The sequence below is a fragment of the Hippopotamus amphibius genome, chromosome 12 (genome assembly GCF_030028045.1).
Source record: "Hippopotamus amphibius kiboko isolate mHipAmp2 chromosome 12, mHipAmp2.hap2, whole genome shotgun sequence".
Classification (NCBI taxonomy): domain Eukaryota; kingdom Metazoa; phylum Chordata; class Mammalia; order Artiodactyla; family Hippopotamidae; genus Hippopotamus; species Hippopotamus amphibius.
In genome coordinates this window covers 87972988-87988353 of record NC_080197.1, presented here as the reverse complement: position 1 = coordinate 87988353, position 15366 = coordinate 87972988, and the positions used below count along the sequence as shown (strand labels likewise).

The following is a 15366-nucleotide window of genomic DNA, read 5'->3' as shown; positions in this document are numbered from 1 at the left end:
CTTATGGTTACCAAAGGGGAAATGCGGCAGGGAAGGGATAAATCAGGACCTTGAGATTAACACTATCTATATATAAGATAGATAACCAACAAGGACCTACTGAATAGCACAGGGAACTCTACTCAATATTCTGTGGTAACCTATAAGAGAAAAGAATCTGAAAAAGAATGAATATATGTATACGTATAACTGACTCACTTTGCTGTACACTTGAAACGAACACAACATTGTAAATCAACTATACTCCAATAAATTGTTTTAAAAAAATGGTGAAGGATGAGATGGATAACAAGGAGCATGTTTATAACAGAGTTGCATCCGTCCTGGGCTGTTGCCATTAAGGGTCTTTGCCCTCCTAAGCTCTGTGTTTTAAATGGCAGGACTCCTCCAGTATTACCACAGACTCCTAGAATGGGCCTTGTGATACCTCCACATAATTACTCTTTTCATTTCTTTTCCTAGAATTTTCTAAGGACTCTCCATCAGGTTACACCCACACACTGATCACCAAAATTATGCTTTGCAACTGCCCTTGCTAGTGCTTCAAACACACTAACACGCCTTATGGGACTCTGACAGGCGGTGACACCTGTCAGTGTTCCTGCCCAAGTCTTCAGATCCTCTCAAGTTTGGGAACCAGGTGTGACAGAAGGATGGAAACAGTGACCCTCTACTGTGGTTGCAGCAATTACCGTGGTATTGAAGTCAGAACTGTTGAATGGAACTGGAGAATCTCCCGGCCCTTCTATCCTTCACCCCCTGGGGTCTGGAGAGGAAAGTGTCTGTTGCAGCATTATTGGGTGCTTCCCATGAGCAAACAGGAGCACGGGCCGGGGGGCGGGGCGTGCTGCTCCGCTGGCCACTCCCCAGCGCCCCAGCCACTTGAAAGGCTAAGAGGAGAAGAGCCCCGTTCAGAGCCGAAGGAGGCCAAGAGGCCTGACAGTTCACCAGTCTTTCTCCCTCCCTCTGGCTGCCACTGGCACCAACTAAAGCTGAAATTTTAGCCACCCGCTCTGTGGGTTGCACACTCCCACTCCCGTCACTGACCCCAGGCCTGGGCCTGAGCCCAGCGCGTGTGCCGGGAGCAGGGGTGGGGAGGGGGGTGTTGGCCTTGCTGACAAAATCCATTTGGAATTTCTCAAGGTTGTGGTTTGGGGCTTAAGTTTGCCACAGAGTGTGTCTGACGAAAGAAGAGAGAAAGCTACAAAGAGCCAAAGAGAGCACAGAGGAAGGAAATAGGGGGAAAAACTGAAATATTCCTGCTGTGATTTCATTGGACATCCTCCTCCCTCTTCCTGAATATAAACAATTCCCATTCTGGATATTTCTTATCATCATTCTCTCTTATACCCTACATCTATTCTAGCTGCATCCCCCTCTCCCCAACTATCCCACACATACATTAGGCTCAGTCAGTACCTAAAGGCCTACCTCCATCAAATTTCCAAACCGTGAATTCTCAGTGAGCAAGTAGAAATTTAGGACATAAAGTGTTGCCATAAAGTACTGCCCTAAACCAACACCCCTTGCTGTCCTTGCTACCCTGTTGCTACCATCATTTCACCTGATTCTAAGGGTAATTTGGGTAGCAGATATAGCTATTGCCTAGAGGAGTGAAAAGGGCTATTTCTACATCCCCTGGCCAAGATGGAGTCAGCATCTTGCAACTCCATAAATGTTCATTTTTTGTAAAGTTCTAAATTTGTGATGCAGATTCCTTTTTCGAATTGAAAGATAATTGTTTACTTTCAATGATTCTGGGCTAGGAATAGAAAGAAATTGGAATTGAAATAAAAGAAATTCTGTTTTCTCTAGTCACGGTTATCTCCTAAAAGATAAAGGAATTGTTTTACTGAGATTAAATGCAGAAGAGCTCTGAATAAGGAAAGACAAACTACATAGGCAAGTAATTCAGTGGGAGAGCCTTCTGGTTTTGCTGGTTTCCAGAGCAAAAACCTCCAATTTTGAGCATAGAAACCTTTTGTATATGTTTCCCATTCGTCTTGTATCTATCCCCAAGTCTCTAATTTGGAGCCAGAGAGAAAAGCACCTGCCCTTTCGAGTCCAGGTTCAATGTTGAGACATCTTCTGGACTTGAAAACCCCAGAATGCAGGTGACCTCATGGTGTAGGGTAGAGGTCAAAACAAACCACAGCCAGAGGACCAAATCCAGTCCTGCAGTCCACTTTTGTGAATTAAGTTTTATTGCACATAGCCATGCCCATTTGGCTACTTTTGATCTACAGCAGCAGAGTTGAGTAATGATGGCAAAGCTGAGTCGTTTCAACAAAGCCCGAAAGCCTAATGTATCTACTATCAAGCCCTTTACAGCCGGGGAAAAAGAAAAAAGCCAACCCCTGTATTAGGTCAGTGACCAAGGCAAAATCTGGAGGTGAGGCACAGACAAAGTAAATAGGGCCTATGTTTACATCTCTAGACCCTCACACCTAGAAGTCCCCCTGCCCCGCCCAGGTTTTTCCACACTAAAAGTTGCCAAGTCACCTGAAGACCATTTCAAATTCTTTGTGGAACCAGGCATGATATACATAAAGTGGCTGCGTGTGGGAGGGTAGAGAATTCACCGGGAAAAGAAGTCAGGGCTGGGATCCCAAGTGTGGGTAGAAATATCACCATCTGTATTCACCAGTCCAGTAACTTAATTTATTTTTGTTACAAATGAAAACCAAGAACAAGTCTCAGTACAATAAATTATCCATTCCCACCCCTCCTGCTGAAGAAAGAAAAAGAGGCTCAGAGAGTCTTAGGTAAAATTCTTCCTTTGGAGGATTCCCTTTAACATTTGAATTGGGGGCGACAGTTTCCCTAAGGGCCTAGACAGACACCTTTCAGAGTTTTCGAGTGCCCTGCACGCTGTCCCTTCCCTAAGAAAAACCTCTCTACCACCGTCTCCCATCACTCCGTAAGAGGGGGCCCAGGCTGCAGCAGAGGAGTTTGGGAGCAGCAAACAGGAGTGAGTGGTCTCTTTCTGGATTCAGGTCTTATGGCTCCACTCAATGCCTGGGGCTGTGCCTCAAAAGAAAAGAGTGGTCAAACCATAGGGACTCCCCAGCCAAAAGGAGTGTGAATGAGAGTTAAAGGGACCCCCACGTTGGGTAGAGGCCGGCAATACAGTTCACTTCATCTTAGTCCATACAGATGTTCAAGGAGTACAACAGGGTGACAGCTCCCCCTCGAGGCCTTCCTGCTGTGGGGGAGAAGGCCACACATCACAGACTCCACCTGACCCCTACCACCCCCAAAGCTGTTTCCAGGCAGATACTTTGAGCTTCCAGGGGCCAAGACTGACCCTGGACAGAAATCAGAGCAAAAGGCTGTAAAGGTGCCCGGCCCCTTCCCCAGCCCCGCCGTGAGGCTGACCCTCACTTACACACGTTGACCCACTCTGTGACCTTGCACTCCTCACACAGCACGTAGCAGCACCAGTGGAAGCGGCAATGACAGCGCTCAACTCGTGTCTGCCGGAGCATGTTGTGCCCGCGGCCACAGCACAGACTGCCACAGCCATCCAGCAGGCGACTGGTCTTGTTGCAGGCCCGGCCCCGCGTGCCTGGGGAGCCCACGGTGGGGTCTCGCTCACAGAAATCAGGAGACTTCTCGAAGTAGACCAGCTCTCCTGAGAGGCGACGGGGACGCAGGCGGGGCTGGAAGGCTCCAGAGTTGCGGTTGTGAGTATCAATGAAGATGGCCCGGCCCAGCCGCTCCCTCAAGGCTGCCCCCACGGCCCGGAATTCTGGGGCTGCCCTCCAGCAGGTCTTGAACTGGCAGCTGCCTGAGGTACCGTGGCACTTGCATTTCCGCTTCAGGTTTTCAGTTACCACCTAGAGCATCAGCAGGGAGGAGGTGAAAGGGGAGGGCAGAGGCACAGGAGAGGGGAGGGCACAGAGGGCCGAACAGAGGCAAAAATGAAAATGAAATATCAGAAGGCTGGCTAACAGCCCACCTCCCTCGTTTTCTCATTGGAGAACTGAAGTCAGAGCAGAGTATAATTTGCCCGTCTTCAACAACTAGCTGGTAACAGAAATTCCGCTAGTAACTAGCTAGCAACAAGACTAAGCTCCAGTTGTCCTGACTCCCAGTTCATTGCTCTTTTCAGAGTGAGCACTGCTAAACCAGGCAGTCTAGCCCAGAGCACCCCTAAATTCTGTAAGGAAGGCAGCTATAATAATAGCTACCATGTAATGAGCACCTGCCTAGGACTAGGCACAATTCTGGGTGCTCTATTTGCTAGCTCACTCTTAATGACGTTGTAAGGTAGGTATCATTAGACTCTCTTTACAGATGCAAAACTGAGGTTAAGTGACTTGCTCTGCTCCAGGCCACCCAGCTGGTGAGTGACAGTCACCCACCACATCTCATCCTCTTACTCTGCTGTGCCTCCCAAAATCCATCCAGGCCCCGAAAGCTAGGGAGACCCAGGACAAGCCGCACACACATACCTGACGCCCCACCCTGTTGTTGTGGATTCGCATTCGTGCCTGGATGTCCCGGGGAGCCTCCCTGGAATCCAAGAAATCCCGAGAGAACTTCTCTCCAAAGTCCATATCATGGTTACAGCCACCCCATTCCCATGTGTCCTGGGGGCCAGGGCTGGGGCCTGAGCCAGGGCCCGGGCTGGGCAGGGAGTGCGGAAAACTCTTGCCCCGGGACAGCGCCTGCAGCTGCAGCAGTTTGGCCCTCAGCCGATCCTGCTCACCACTGCCCTTCCAGCCGCAGCCGCAGCTCACCAGCTTGCCCAGGCTGCAGGCCGTGGCTACCGCATGCATGACCCCAGCAGCCAGCATGGAGAAGGAGAAAGCACTCTCACGGAAACCTGGGAATGAAAAGAGTGTGATGGTAGGGTTAAGTTTGACAGGCAGCTGAGAGTAAGGAGGCCAAAGGAAATAAACAGCCACCCTCCAATGCCAGAAACTCCTGACTCCTGATCCTGCCATTCACCGGCTGAGTACTTTGGGAGCAAGTCACAAGGGAAGGAAGGGAACGGAAAGCACAGAGCCTCAGTTTCCTCATCTATAAAGACAGACAATGATTTGAGAACACCCCTGAGGCCCATTCTTGCTCTGTAAGTCTGGGATTTTCAGGTGCGGATGAAAGAGTTAGCCTAGAGGGAAAGACCCCTGGGGTTGAGAGATGACTAAGAGAGAGAGTCCCCGAGGTCTTTGAAGATGTGTTCACTTAGTTCTACATCTGAAAGCCTTAGAAATTCCCCAGCCCTGCAGGTGGGGTGGAAGCCAAGGCCTTTGCTTTTGTGTGCATGTGTGTGTCGCGCGTGCGTGCATGTGTGTGTCGCGCGTGCGTGCATGTGTGTGTATGTGTTTAATTCAAGGTTATTTTAATTAGTCTTTTAACCAATCTACCCTCCACTGCCCCAACAGCCCCAAAGTACTGGAGCTGTGGAGCTGTCCTTCCTCTTTCCAGTTTCTAGTTTTATATTTGCCCGTTAAGACTGCCCTTTATGTTTATCCTAACCTGCTATTACTCTATAAAACATTGGGAGAGGGAGAGAGGCGTGAGTGATTCTCCCTAAGGCCCTCTTAAAATGCTGGCTTCTTTGTTATGTTTTGGGGGTCACAGAGGCTCAGGATGACAAGCCTTTCCCAGGCTTAGATAGACATGCTTCTCATTCGGGCATCAAAGGCTTCCCCTGCACCAGGGCCCTGTGGAAAAGGAGGGGGTCCCTCACTTTCTTTTAGGCAGAGGCTCTCTGGAGCCCTGAGTGGATGAGAGACAGCACCTTCTTAGGGGCCAGGCCTCTCCTACCCCAGGATGCAGGGCTCCTGGCCCAGCCTCCTGATCCCCCAACCCCAACCCTCCAGGGGTGAAGCTGTTTGCACACGTCTTGGGAATTCCCCCACAGATGGCAGCTGCCTATTAACCCCGTAGTCCCCAAAGTATTGCCCCCACCCTTGGGCTGAGCCTGAGATGGATGTTAACTCCTCTAGGGAGTAAACTCGGGCATGGCCTGGCAAGAGACAGGGCTGCCTCTCAGACCAGGGCCCCCAGACCAGGCCCGGCAGTGACCTGTTCTCCACCCCTCCAGCCGTTCCTCACCTGTTTGGTGAAAGCCACCTGGGGCCCCCACAGCACAGAGGAGGGGGATGCTCCCTGGCTTCAAAGCCATCAGGGTCTTTGTTCCCAGCTTCTGCTCCTGGGAACCCCAGTAATTAGGGGAGTAGGTTTAACCCTTAAACGGTTGGGGGCGTCACCCCACCCCCGCTGAGGCTCTGGGGACGCCAGCCTAGGCTTGTTCCATAGAGAGGGAGGAGCAGAAAATTGAGGGAGGGGAAGAAGGGGGGCATTTGAAGCTTTCAGGGCTGGGGGCATCTCTTGCTCGCAGGTGCAGCCCAGATCAGCTGGACGGAGGCAGGAAAGGGGGGCCCTAGGGTAGGGGAGCAAGGACCCAGCTGCCTTGCCGGCAGCGCGGCAGGTGAAAGTCGGAAGCACGGGTGGCCAGACCTTACTCCGCGCGCGGCTCCAGGGGTAATTCCCGGAGAGGCCCCTCCCGGAGTCCTGAACCGGTCCCTTCCCGCCTCCGCTCGCCTCGGCCTGCCCCCCGCCCCCAGCCCCGGCGGCGGCGCAGACCCGCCCGGTCAGGCTCACCGCGCTTGAGGATGGCGCTGTGGTGCGGTAGGCGGCCGCCGCCCTCGAGCGCGGAGCAGTTCCAGCGCTGGTCGCGCAGCTGGTGCTGACACTCGTGGACCGCGATGTGCAGGCCCTGAAGCGCCGACGCCGTCACGTCGGGGCTGCGCAGACACAGGCCTAACTGCCGCTTGCTCAGGCCCGACAGCGTCAGGCATACGGTGTTGGCGGTCAGCGGCGGCTCGCCGGGCAGCTTCAGGCCCAGAATCTCATTGCTTAGGGCCCTGGGAACCGGGAAGGCATTTCAGGGTCTGCGGTCCAGGCTGCGCGCCCCCTCCGATTCCTCCCGCCCCGCCTCTAGCCCAGGGCTTCCTCTCGTGGCCTGGGTGACAGGGGAACTGCTCACCGACTGCACAATGCCAGGAACAGGAGACCCGCGAGGCCCGAGGGCGGAGGTCGCGGCCGGGGCTCCTCCCGCATGTCGATTCCCGGGCCCGAAGGCCCCGGTGGGCAGATCGATCAGGGCCTGCCGGACAGGGTGACTTAAGGAGGGCTCCGGAATAGGGTGGCTCGCCTGCGCGACCCAAGAATGCCCACCTTCGGGCTCCTAATTCACCAGTGCCAGCCCACTGACCCTTCTCATCCTGCTCAAACAAAACAAGAAGGATCACCCCTTGATTCCCAGAGTACCTGGGCCCCAAAGGAAGAGTCTGGACCTAGAAGCTGAGATTTCTGCCAGTGCCCTGGAGCCGACCCAGCCAAACACAATGCCCACCACAGACACGCTCACGTGCAAACAGATGTATAGACTCACAAACAGCTCTCCACTACCTTGCCCACCGTTCCCTTTTCAAGGGCCCCAAGACTGGCTTCCCCGGCCCAATACAGCTTCATACACTCACAGCGCTGCCCTGCACGAGGGGGTTCCCCACCACCCACAGCCGGCAGGGTGGGGGTGGGGGTGTGTCACTTCCAGGTGCCGTCTAAGGCCAGCAGCTCCCCTGAAAAGGGTGGAGGAATGGGCTGCCCATTCCACTCTCCCCCCCTCGGCCCCAGTAGGGAGCGAGGAGAGGCTCCAGGTGCTTCAAAGTCAAGGCGAGGACCGTGGTGCAAGCTGATTCCTCTTCCTCATCTGCCACCTTTCCTAACTACACGTTTCCCTCCTCCTCGCGTAGCCCATCTGGTCCCCACCAAGTCCCCAGTCTCAGTCCCCACCCCTTCGCTCTCCTTTCATTGCCCTCCAAATCTGGGGCCGCTCCTTTATTTGCTGTGTCTTTATCTCTGGCAAGATCCCTGGCTGTCTCTGCATCTCTGTGCCCCCGTGAGCGGATGCGTGTCCGTCTGACTACCCGTGTGCCTGTCTCGTCCCCATGTGCGAGTCCCTGCCCTCCCTGCTTTCCCGGTTCCAATTACCTCCAGCTGCTCTGGTGCGGAGTCCGCCACCACCACCGGCGCGGTTGGGTTGCCTGGGCTCGGGCTGTTCAAACCGTGGGGAGACTGCGTCGGGTTCTGCCCCCTCGGCAGAGCCGCATTCTTCCAGGGCAGGGCCACTCCTCTTCGCCGCTTCCCCAGCGCCGCCGCGGCCGCTGGGAGGAAGGGAGGGAGGAAGGAGGGAGTGATCGAGAAAGCTAGCGAGCGGGTAAGCAAAGAACTGGGGGCTCTGGCGCTACTCACGCCGAGCTTACCGGCGGCTCTGCCGAGGCTTACAGAGCGGCGGCCCCTCCCCGAGCCCCGGGCATCCCCACCCCGCTCCTCGCACCCCCCCTCCCCGCCTTGACCCGGGGAACCCAGCCGCTCCCCCTCCTCCCAGCGTACACACACACCCTCTCCCCCGACGCCTGGGTTCAGGCTTGGCCCCACAGAAGGGGGAGGTGGCCAGAGTTCCACTCACCTGCCCTGGGACAGCCAAGGCTGCAAGGAGGGTGCAGTGACCCAGACTAGGGAGCCAGGACCTGGGTCCCACGTGGTCATTTCTCTTTGCCTCAGTTTCCCCACCGATAGCTGGATGGCTGGAAGGTGACTTTGACAAGATGAAAATGGAGCTGAGACTGAACTTTCGTTGCTGTACAGTCTCGGGTAGAGCCCTCAGGGAGAGCGCACTGCAGGGCAGTTGGAGCCGACAGGAGTAGCTCCCTTCTGGGTGGCTTGGCTTCCGCCCACCTCCCAGCCCTACGCCTGCCCCTTGGGAGGGGTCAGCTCTGGCCTCAGAGTTTGGCTCTAGCAGAGGCTCAGGTAGCTCCAGAGATCTTCAGCCTGCCCCAATGCTTCCCTTGGCTTACAGGCATCCTTGCCAGCAGAGGTCTCCTGCCCTTCCTAGGATCCCGGGTCTGCGCTCCGGGTGGCCCATATTCCTGCTCCAGACTCGCAGACTTGCTTCATGTGGAATGAGGAGGGCCTCGGAATCCCAAACTGAGCCCAGCCAAGGACAGCCAGGGAAAGAGCCTGATCTTGGGTTGCACAGACGGAGGCAAACCACCTTAGGGAGCTCCAGCGGCAGCGAAGGGGTTAGGCGCCACTGCGCTCCTGCCTGACTCACCCTCCCAGCTCTAACCACTGTGGGCTATTTTTGCCAGAGAGGGGCCCCAGGCTTCCCAGCCGCCCCCCGCCCCGCCAGACCGCAGCCCAAGGCACGGCTGGCCCCGTGTGCCCAAGACTGGCACGTTGACTCAGAGACAGGGCCCCTGGGGGAAGCAGAGCCATGGGACTGAAACCCACAGCCACAGTCATCTCTTCCTTGGTAGTGGCCGAGCAGCTCTGCTGGGCAGCCAGCCTCCAGTCTGTGCAGCTGCAGGTCCTGCCCTGTGCTGCAGGGGGCACTGCTGTCTAGGGGGCAAAGCCGTCTGAGAGAGATTAATGACTTTCATCTGTTGGGGGTATTTATTGATCACCTTTATGTGCCAGGCCTCAAGCAGGCTGGGGAGGTGAAAGTGCCATGGTTCCTAACACTGGATAGCTAGGACAGCAGAGGGTTGCTTGCTTTTCTCTGCTTTCCCACCTCTGGAGGAGAGGGGAGTACAGGAGAAGGAGCCCTAGAGCTCTTCCCCCTCCTTCCTATTTAGGGACCAAGAACCAAACCATGTGTGACTTTTGAGGCCACCAGAATCTGCACCCTGTCTCAGTAGCTTTCATCCTTACACCTAGATTCAGTGATTCTTGCCAGTGTCCTTGTTCTTCTCCCTGCATGTCTGCCTGGAACTTTACCTAAGTCTCTGGAGGAGGGGAGCGAGGTTTCCTTCACCCCTCTTCTCCTACAGGGACCTCTTGGATACTCGGATTTCTCCATGTGTCTCCAGGTCTCCCTCGGGTTTCGGATTGTTCCTGCTGATTCTACCCTTGTCGGGCTGCAGTATAGTCAAGTGCCAAGGAAAGGCTAGGGTCAGAACTGCTACCACAGATTCCAACTTTCTAGTGACCCCAGGACTCCTCAAGCTGGCCTGTCCCAGGTCCAAGGACCCATACTCCTGTTCCCTCTCCCTGCAGAAGCCCAGCTCTGGGACATGAGGCCACAGGCAGGCAGACTGGGTGGCCTCAGCTGGCCCCCAGTGCCCTCAGTCCGACCGGCTGGCCTGAGCACTGACCCGCAGGCGGCTGGAGGGTGGTGGGGCAGGCGGGGCCTGGAGAGGGCTGCGGGTACACACCCATTGCCTAATACCCCAAGCACGCGGCGAGCTCCAGGAAAGGAGAGGGGCGGGAACCAGAGAGACCTTGACAAGGGTTGGGGCCATGACAGCAGGGGGAAAGTGAGGGGCTGTCATTACTTCAGGGAGGGAATGGGAGCAAGCTGGTCCCCCTTCCCCTCGACGGGAAGAGTAGGGGGCCGCCTTCCGATCATGGGGATGGACGGATCAAGAGCAATCTTAGAAGAACACTGGGGCCCTATAGGGCGGGGGTCAGAGAAAAGAGTGGGAGCCCCTGGAGATTGGGGGATCAAGCAACTGAGGCGGTGGCTAAAGCTGAGCGCAGCGTCGAAAGCCTCCTCCCCCCCGTGTTTGCCTTGGCCCGGGGTCCCGGGTGACTCATCTATTGCTGAGCCACTGATAGGGGCGGCCAGGCACGGGGAACCCAAATTATAGGCCCTGGAGGGATGGATGCGCCCGCGGCGGCAGTGAGCTCAGCTGTGCTGCCCACCCTCCGCCTCTCACGCCTTCTGCTGCAGCACCACAGGCCACCACTCGGAGGCACCATAGGGTCCGCAGCCCGACAACGCTGGACTCTCGAGAAACTCCCCATATTCAGCAGTTGGCCCCAACATATCTGTGAGATTACCCTCGACAGAACCTTGCCCCCTTCTCTACCAGAGGCTGATGCCTTCCCAGCCCAAGAAGGTAGTGCCACCTGCTGGTGCTTCAGAGGAAGGTAGGCTTCTCTGCCCACAACTCTCAGCCCTGGTCCCCTGCTTCCTCCCCAGGCCCCATTAAGGTAAAGCCTCTCTCCCCTCTGACATCTCTCTCTCTTATTCCGATTTCAAGGAGGGGTAGCTTGCTACTGATTGCCTACTTCAAGCCTTCAAAGTTATCCATGGTCAAAAGTGATACAAAGAAAAATAAAGCAGAGTACAGGAGATAGGTAGTGGAATTCCATTTTATACCGGGGGAAGAAAAAGGAAGGAACACATCCCTGGAGGTATCTGAGGAAGGGCATTACAGAAGACAGAAAAGCAGGTGCAAGGATTTTGAGACAGACACTTACTTGGTGTGTTCAAGGAATTAGCAAGGAGGCCAGTGTGGCTGGAGAGATGAACCCACAGGGGAGAGAGTGGTAAGTGATGAAATTAGAGCACAAGGAAGGAGCGGGGTCAGGTTATACAGGGCCTTGTAGGCAAAAGAAAGATTTTCCTTTGAGTGAGACAGGGAATCATGGGAAAATTCTGAGCAGAGAATGAAATGATCTTACTTTGTTTTAGAAAGAATGGCTCTGGCTGCTCTGGGGAAGATAGACTATGGGGGCCAAGGATCAAGGCAGGGAGAACTGCTAGGAGGCCATCGCAATAGTACAGGAGAGAGATGACGGTGACTCTGAGCAGCTTTGTAGGAGTGGAATGGTAAAATGGATCAGGTTCTACATACATTTTGAAGAGAGAAGGGCGAGAAGGGCAGGACTTTTTGTTTTTTTAGCTGACTTGACATAGAGTGTAAGAAAACAGACAAGTCAAGGATGGCTCTAAGATTCCTGTCCTGAGCGACTGAAAGGATGGGGTTGCCGTTTACTGGGGTGGGGATGACTGAAAAAAGAGCAGGTGCAAGGGAAGAATCGGGAGCTCAGTTTTGGACATTGTACATTTTGAGATGTTTATTCAATTGCTGGATATGCAAGTCCAGAGTTCAGGGCCAGAGATAAAAGTAGGGAGCATGAGACTGGATAGTTCACCAAAGGAGTGAGTATAGTCTGAGAAGAAGCTCCAGATTGAATTGGGGTGCAGTCCAATGAGTCAGGTAGAAATTGGGTACAAAGGTGGAACCAGATTAAGAGACAGAAGCTGAGCAGCCAGGGAGGTAGGAACAGTGTTCCAGAAATCAAGAGAGAATATTTCAAGGAGGAAGTGTTCAACTTTCTCCGCTATTCCTAAAAAGTTTGTTAGGATGAGAACTGAGATTTGGCTGTAGAGCAAAATGGAGGTCATGGATGATTTTGATAAGGAAACCTAGTGGGTTCAAAGGTGTGATTCGGGTGGTGGAGAGAGAGAATAAAGAAAAGAAAGCAGAAAAATGGGGGCAATCTTGGGTAGTAATGTGAAGTCAAACAAAGTTTTGGGGTTTTTTAGATAGGAGACATTACAGCATATTTGTATGCTGATGGGTATGATCCAGTAGAGAGGTAAGTTGATGATGCAGAAAAGAAAGAGAGGACAATTGATAGAGTGATGATTTGATCTAAATAGAAATTTGGGCCAGGTCATACAGAGTGTGACCAGACCTAGAGCCCTCCCACTCTTCCCTACTATTCCTGGTGGGTGGAATGGTGGAACAAAGGATACTGAATCCTTCTTTCCTCTCTTCTCACCTCTGCTTGTCACCAGTGGCCACAGACAGGACTACCCTGTCTTCGAGCCCAGCTCTCTCCTCCATGGGGTTTTATCAACCTACCAAGCCAAAAGCTGTGACCCAGGCCCCAGAGGGAAGAAACTCCTAAGGGACAAAGGACAAGCTGCCCATGGTACACTGTCTATTTACTTGAGCCTTCTGTGCTGGGTGGCCTCTGCAGAGGCCCCTGGCTTTTAGACCTGTGGAGGATGCTAGGCCAGTACACCTTGTCCCTCAGGGTCAAATCCTTGGAGGGGCCAAGTACACTGGATTGGGCAAAGGGCCTGGGAAAGATATTCCCCTCAAAAATAACCTCCATCAGGCTTCATTTGGGTTAAATGCATCTCTTTTAAAACACAAATACCCCAGGAAGATTAATTAAACATCAGGCATTTATTCCTTAAGGTGATTTCCCTGCATTGGAGGGGAAGCCTGGTCATTTCTGGGATTGGGAACTCTTTAGGATTAGGCCTGGGTACATTACTCAGTCAAAAAGCATCCTAAAGGCAGGGGAGATAAAAAAAGAGAGGATCAAGAATGGAGGCAGGGGACTTTCCTGATGGTCCAGTGGCTAAGACTCTGAACTCCAACACAGGGGCCGGCATTCCGTGCCTGATCAGGGAACTAGGGCCTGCATGCCACAGCTAAAAGATCTCAAGTGCTGCATCTAAGACCTGGCACGGCCAAATAATTTTTGTTTTGGGGGGGCCACACAGGATCTTAGTTGCAGCACATGGGATCTTCATTGCAGCATGTGGGATCTTTAGTTGCAACATGAGGACTTCTTAGTTGCGGCATGCATGCAGGATCTAGTTCCCTGACTAGGGATCAAACCCAGGCCCCTTGCATTGGGAGTGCAGAGTCTTACCCACTGGACCACCAAGGAAATCCCAATAAATAAAAAAATTTTTTTAAAGGGAGGCAGGAAGATCCTAAAGACCATTTTAATTTATCTGCCAATTTTAGGAAGAGTCCCCAGCCTGCTATTGCTGCACATTCGTGAGCAGCTGGTAAGGTGGAAAGAGCATGGGCTTTGAGTCAAAACAGTCTGGGTTGTAACCCAGATCTACCATTTATTCCTTTATTAGCTGTGTGGCCCTTGGACAACTGCCTAATCTAGTTTTTCCTCTGTAAAATGGAGAGAGAGGAAAGAGGTAAAGGAGGAGATGCTCCCTCTTCCAGGGGCCATCTGAGCGTGGTGGTGGGGCATGATAACCAGGCTAGTAGTGCCCCCTATCCCCCACATAGGGAATAGCTGCCACTTGTTCGATAGGAGGCAGAGGTGGCCTTGAGGCTGAGATGGAGTCCTGGGGGAAGGGAAGAGAAAAGCGTACAAAGGGTGAGATGGTTGCAGGTGCTCTAGGTATCCCGGCGTGGTGAGAGTGAAGAAAGTCAGAATTTTGGGGGGAGAAGACAGAAACTTGGCAGAAAGTTTCAGAAAGAAGCGGAAACATGGAGAAACAAGTTTCCTATTCTGGGTTCAATTTAGCCAGCAGTCCTTCTCTTCTTAGCCCCTCCACACACACACCTGACACCGACTCCACTGCCCTTCCTTTCTGAGCCTAGTCCTCAGGGATGCCACCACTCCAGGCCTCATCCATCTTGATACCACCTTGGTTACAGGCTTAGTCCTCCCTCCCCCAGTGACATGCACACGTTGACGCATGCCACAGGGTGACACACTATAGGATCACACAAGGTACACAGGATGAGAGTGACACACATATGCATATTTAACCTCCCACTTATCCACCCATCCACCCACCTCCACACACAGTTCCAGACACTCTCTGTTCTTCAGTCAACCTTCTGGGTCTCTCCTGACATAGCTGCCACCTCCTTCCCGACACATAGGAGATGATGCACTGCCCCAGGTGGTGGCTGTGACAAGATGACTAGATGACCCCTTCTGACCTGAGCAAAGTTCCAAGATTCTTGGGAAAGGCTGCTAACATTCCTCTTTCAAACATGGAGTGTCTGTACATGAGGACACACATGAGGGTGCACCCTCAGAACACACACACACATTCTCACACACAGTCTCATTTGCACTGTTCCACTTATGGCATACGTACCCACTTATGTGCTCCTTCCAGCTCACCCTACAAGCACAAACTGCGACTGCCTCAGCTTTCTCTCCATGGCCGGGCTCTGTGTAGTCCGCTCATCCCCTCAACCCACCTCTGGGATTTCCCTGACCACAGCCCCCACCCCACCCCAGTCTCCCCCTTTTCCTTCCCTGTCCAGCCGTCGGGGGTTCCCGGGTGGGGAGGCGTCTCCCCAGAGTCGCTGCCCAGAACCACAGCTTTCCTTCTTCCGCTCAGGATGGCGGAGAGAGGAGCCGCCGGCCGGGACTGGGGTGGCGTCGAGGGGACAGCCCCACAGCGGGCAGCGAAGCGGCTGAGCTGCCGGCAGTTTGTCCCCCCAGAACATTGGTCGCCGCGCCCTCTGGCGGACGCTGGTCCCCGACGGGCTCCGGACGCGGAGAGGAGTGAGGCGGGCGCGCGTGGGAGGGCGCCCCAAGGGGAGGGGTCGGCGGCCAGTGCAGGTCCGGAGGCGGGAGCCACCGGGCAGGGGGCGGGGGTGAGCCCCGACGGCCAGCCCGTCAGCTCTCGGCTCAGACGGGCGGGAGCCACGGCCCCGCTCGCTGCCCATTGTCTGCGCCCCTGACCGGTGCGCCCTGGTGCCACAGTGCGGTCCGGCGGGGCAGCCTCCTATCGTCACTTCAGCCAGCGCCGCAACTATAAGA

The 15366-nt window shown here is 54.3% G+C and overlaps 1 protein-coding gene across 2 annotated transcripts; it reads right to left on the bottom strand.

Annotated features, from left to right (window-relative positions):
- Positions 1-2646: 2646 nt before the first annotated feature.
- Positions 2647-8741, bottom strand: WNT10B (Wnt family member 10B). 2 transcript variants are annotated; one of them, XM_057702778.1, is made up of 6 exons: positions 8489-8741; positions 8011-8130; positions 7004-7123; positions 6619-6881; positions 4458-4831; positions 2647-3839 (listed from the first exon to the last, which is right to left on the bottom strand). In XM_057702778.1, exons 3-6 carry the CDS (start codon positions 7075-7077, stop codon positions 3381-3383), a joined length of 1170 nt encoding a protein of 389 aa, XP_057558761.1. In that variant the 5' UTR covers positions 7078-7123; positions 8011-8130; positions 8489-8741; the 3' UTR covers positions 2647-3380. The 2 variants fall into 2 exon arrangements, with proteins under 2 accessions (XP_057558761.1, XP_057558762.1); XM_057702779.1 differs by lacking the exons at positions 8011-8130; positions 8489-8741 and having other exon boundaries at positions 7004-7216.
- Between the last annotated feature and the right edge of the window lie 6625 nt (positions 8742-15366).

Coding starts and splice junctions, on each gene's coding strand:
- WNT10B (XM_057702778.1), bottom strand. CDS start 7,077: ATGCGGGAGGAGCCCCGGCCGCGACCTCCGCCCTCGGGCCTCGCGGGT. Junction 4,832..6,618: donor CAGCGCCATCCTCAAGCGCG/GTGAGCCTGACC, acceptor TTTCATTCCCAG/GTTTCCGTGAGAGTGCTTTC. Junction 3,840..4,457: donor ACAACAGGGTGGGGCGTCAG/GTATGTGTGTGC, acceptor CTGATGCTCTAG/GTGGTAACTGAAAACCTGAA.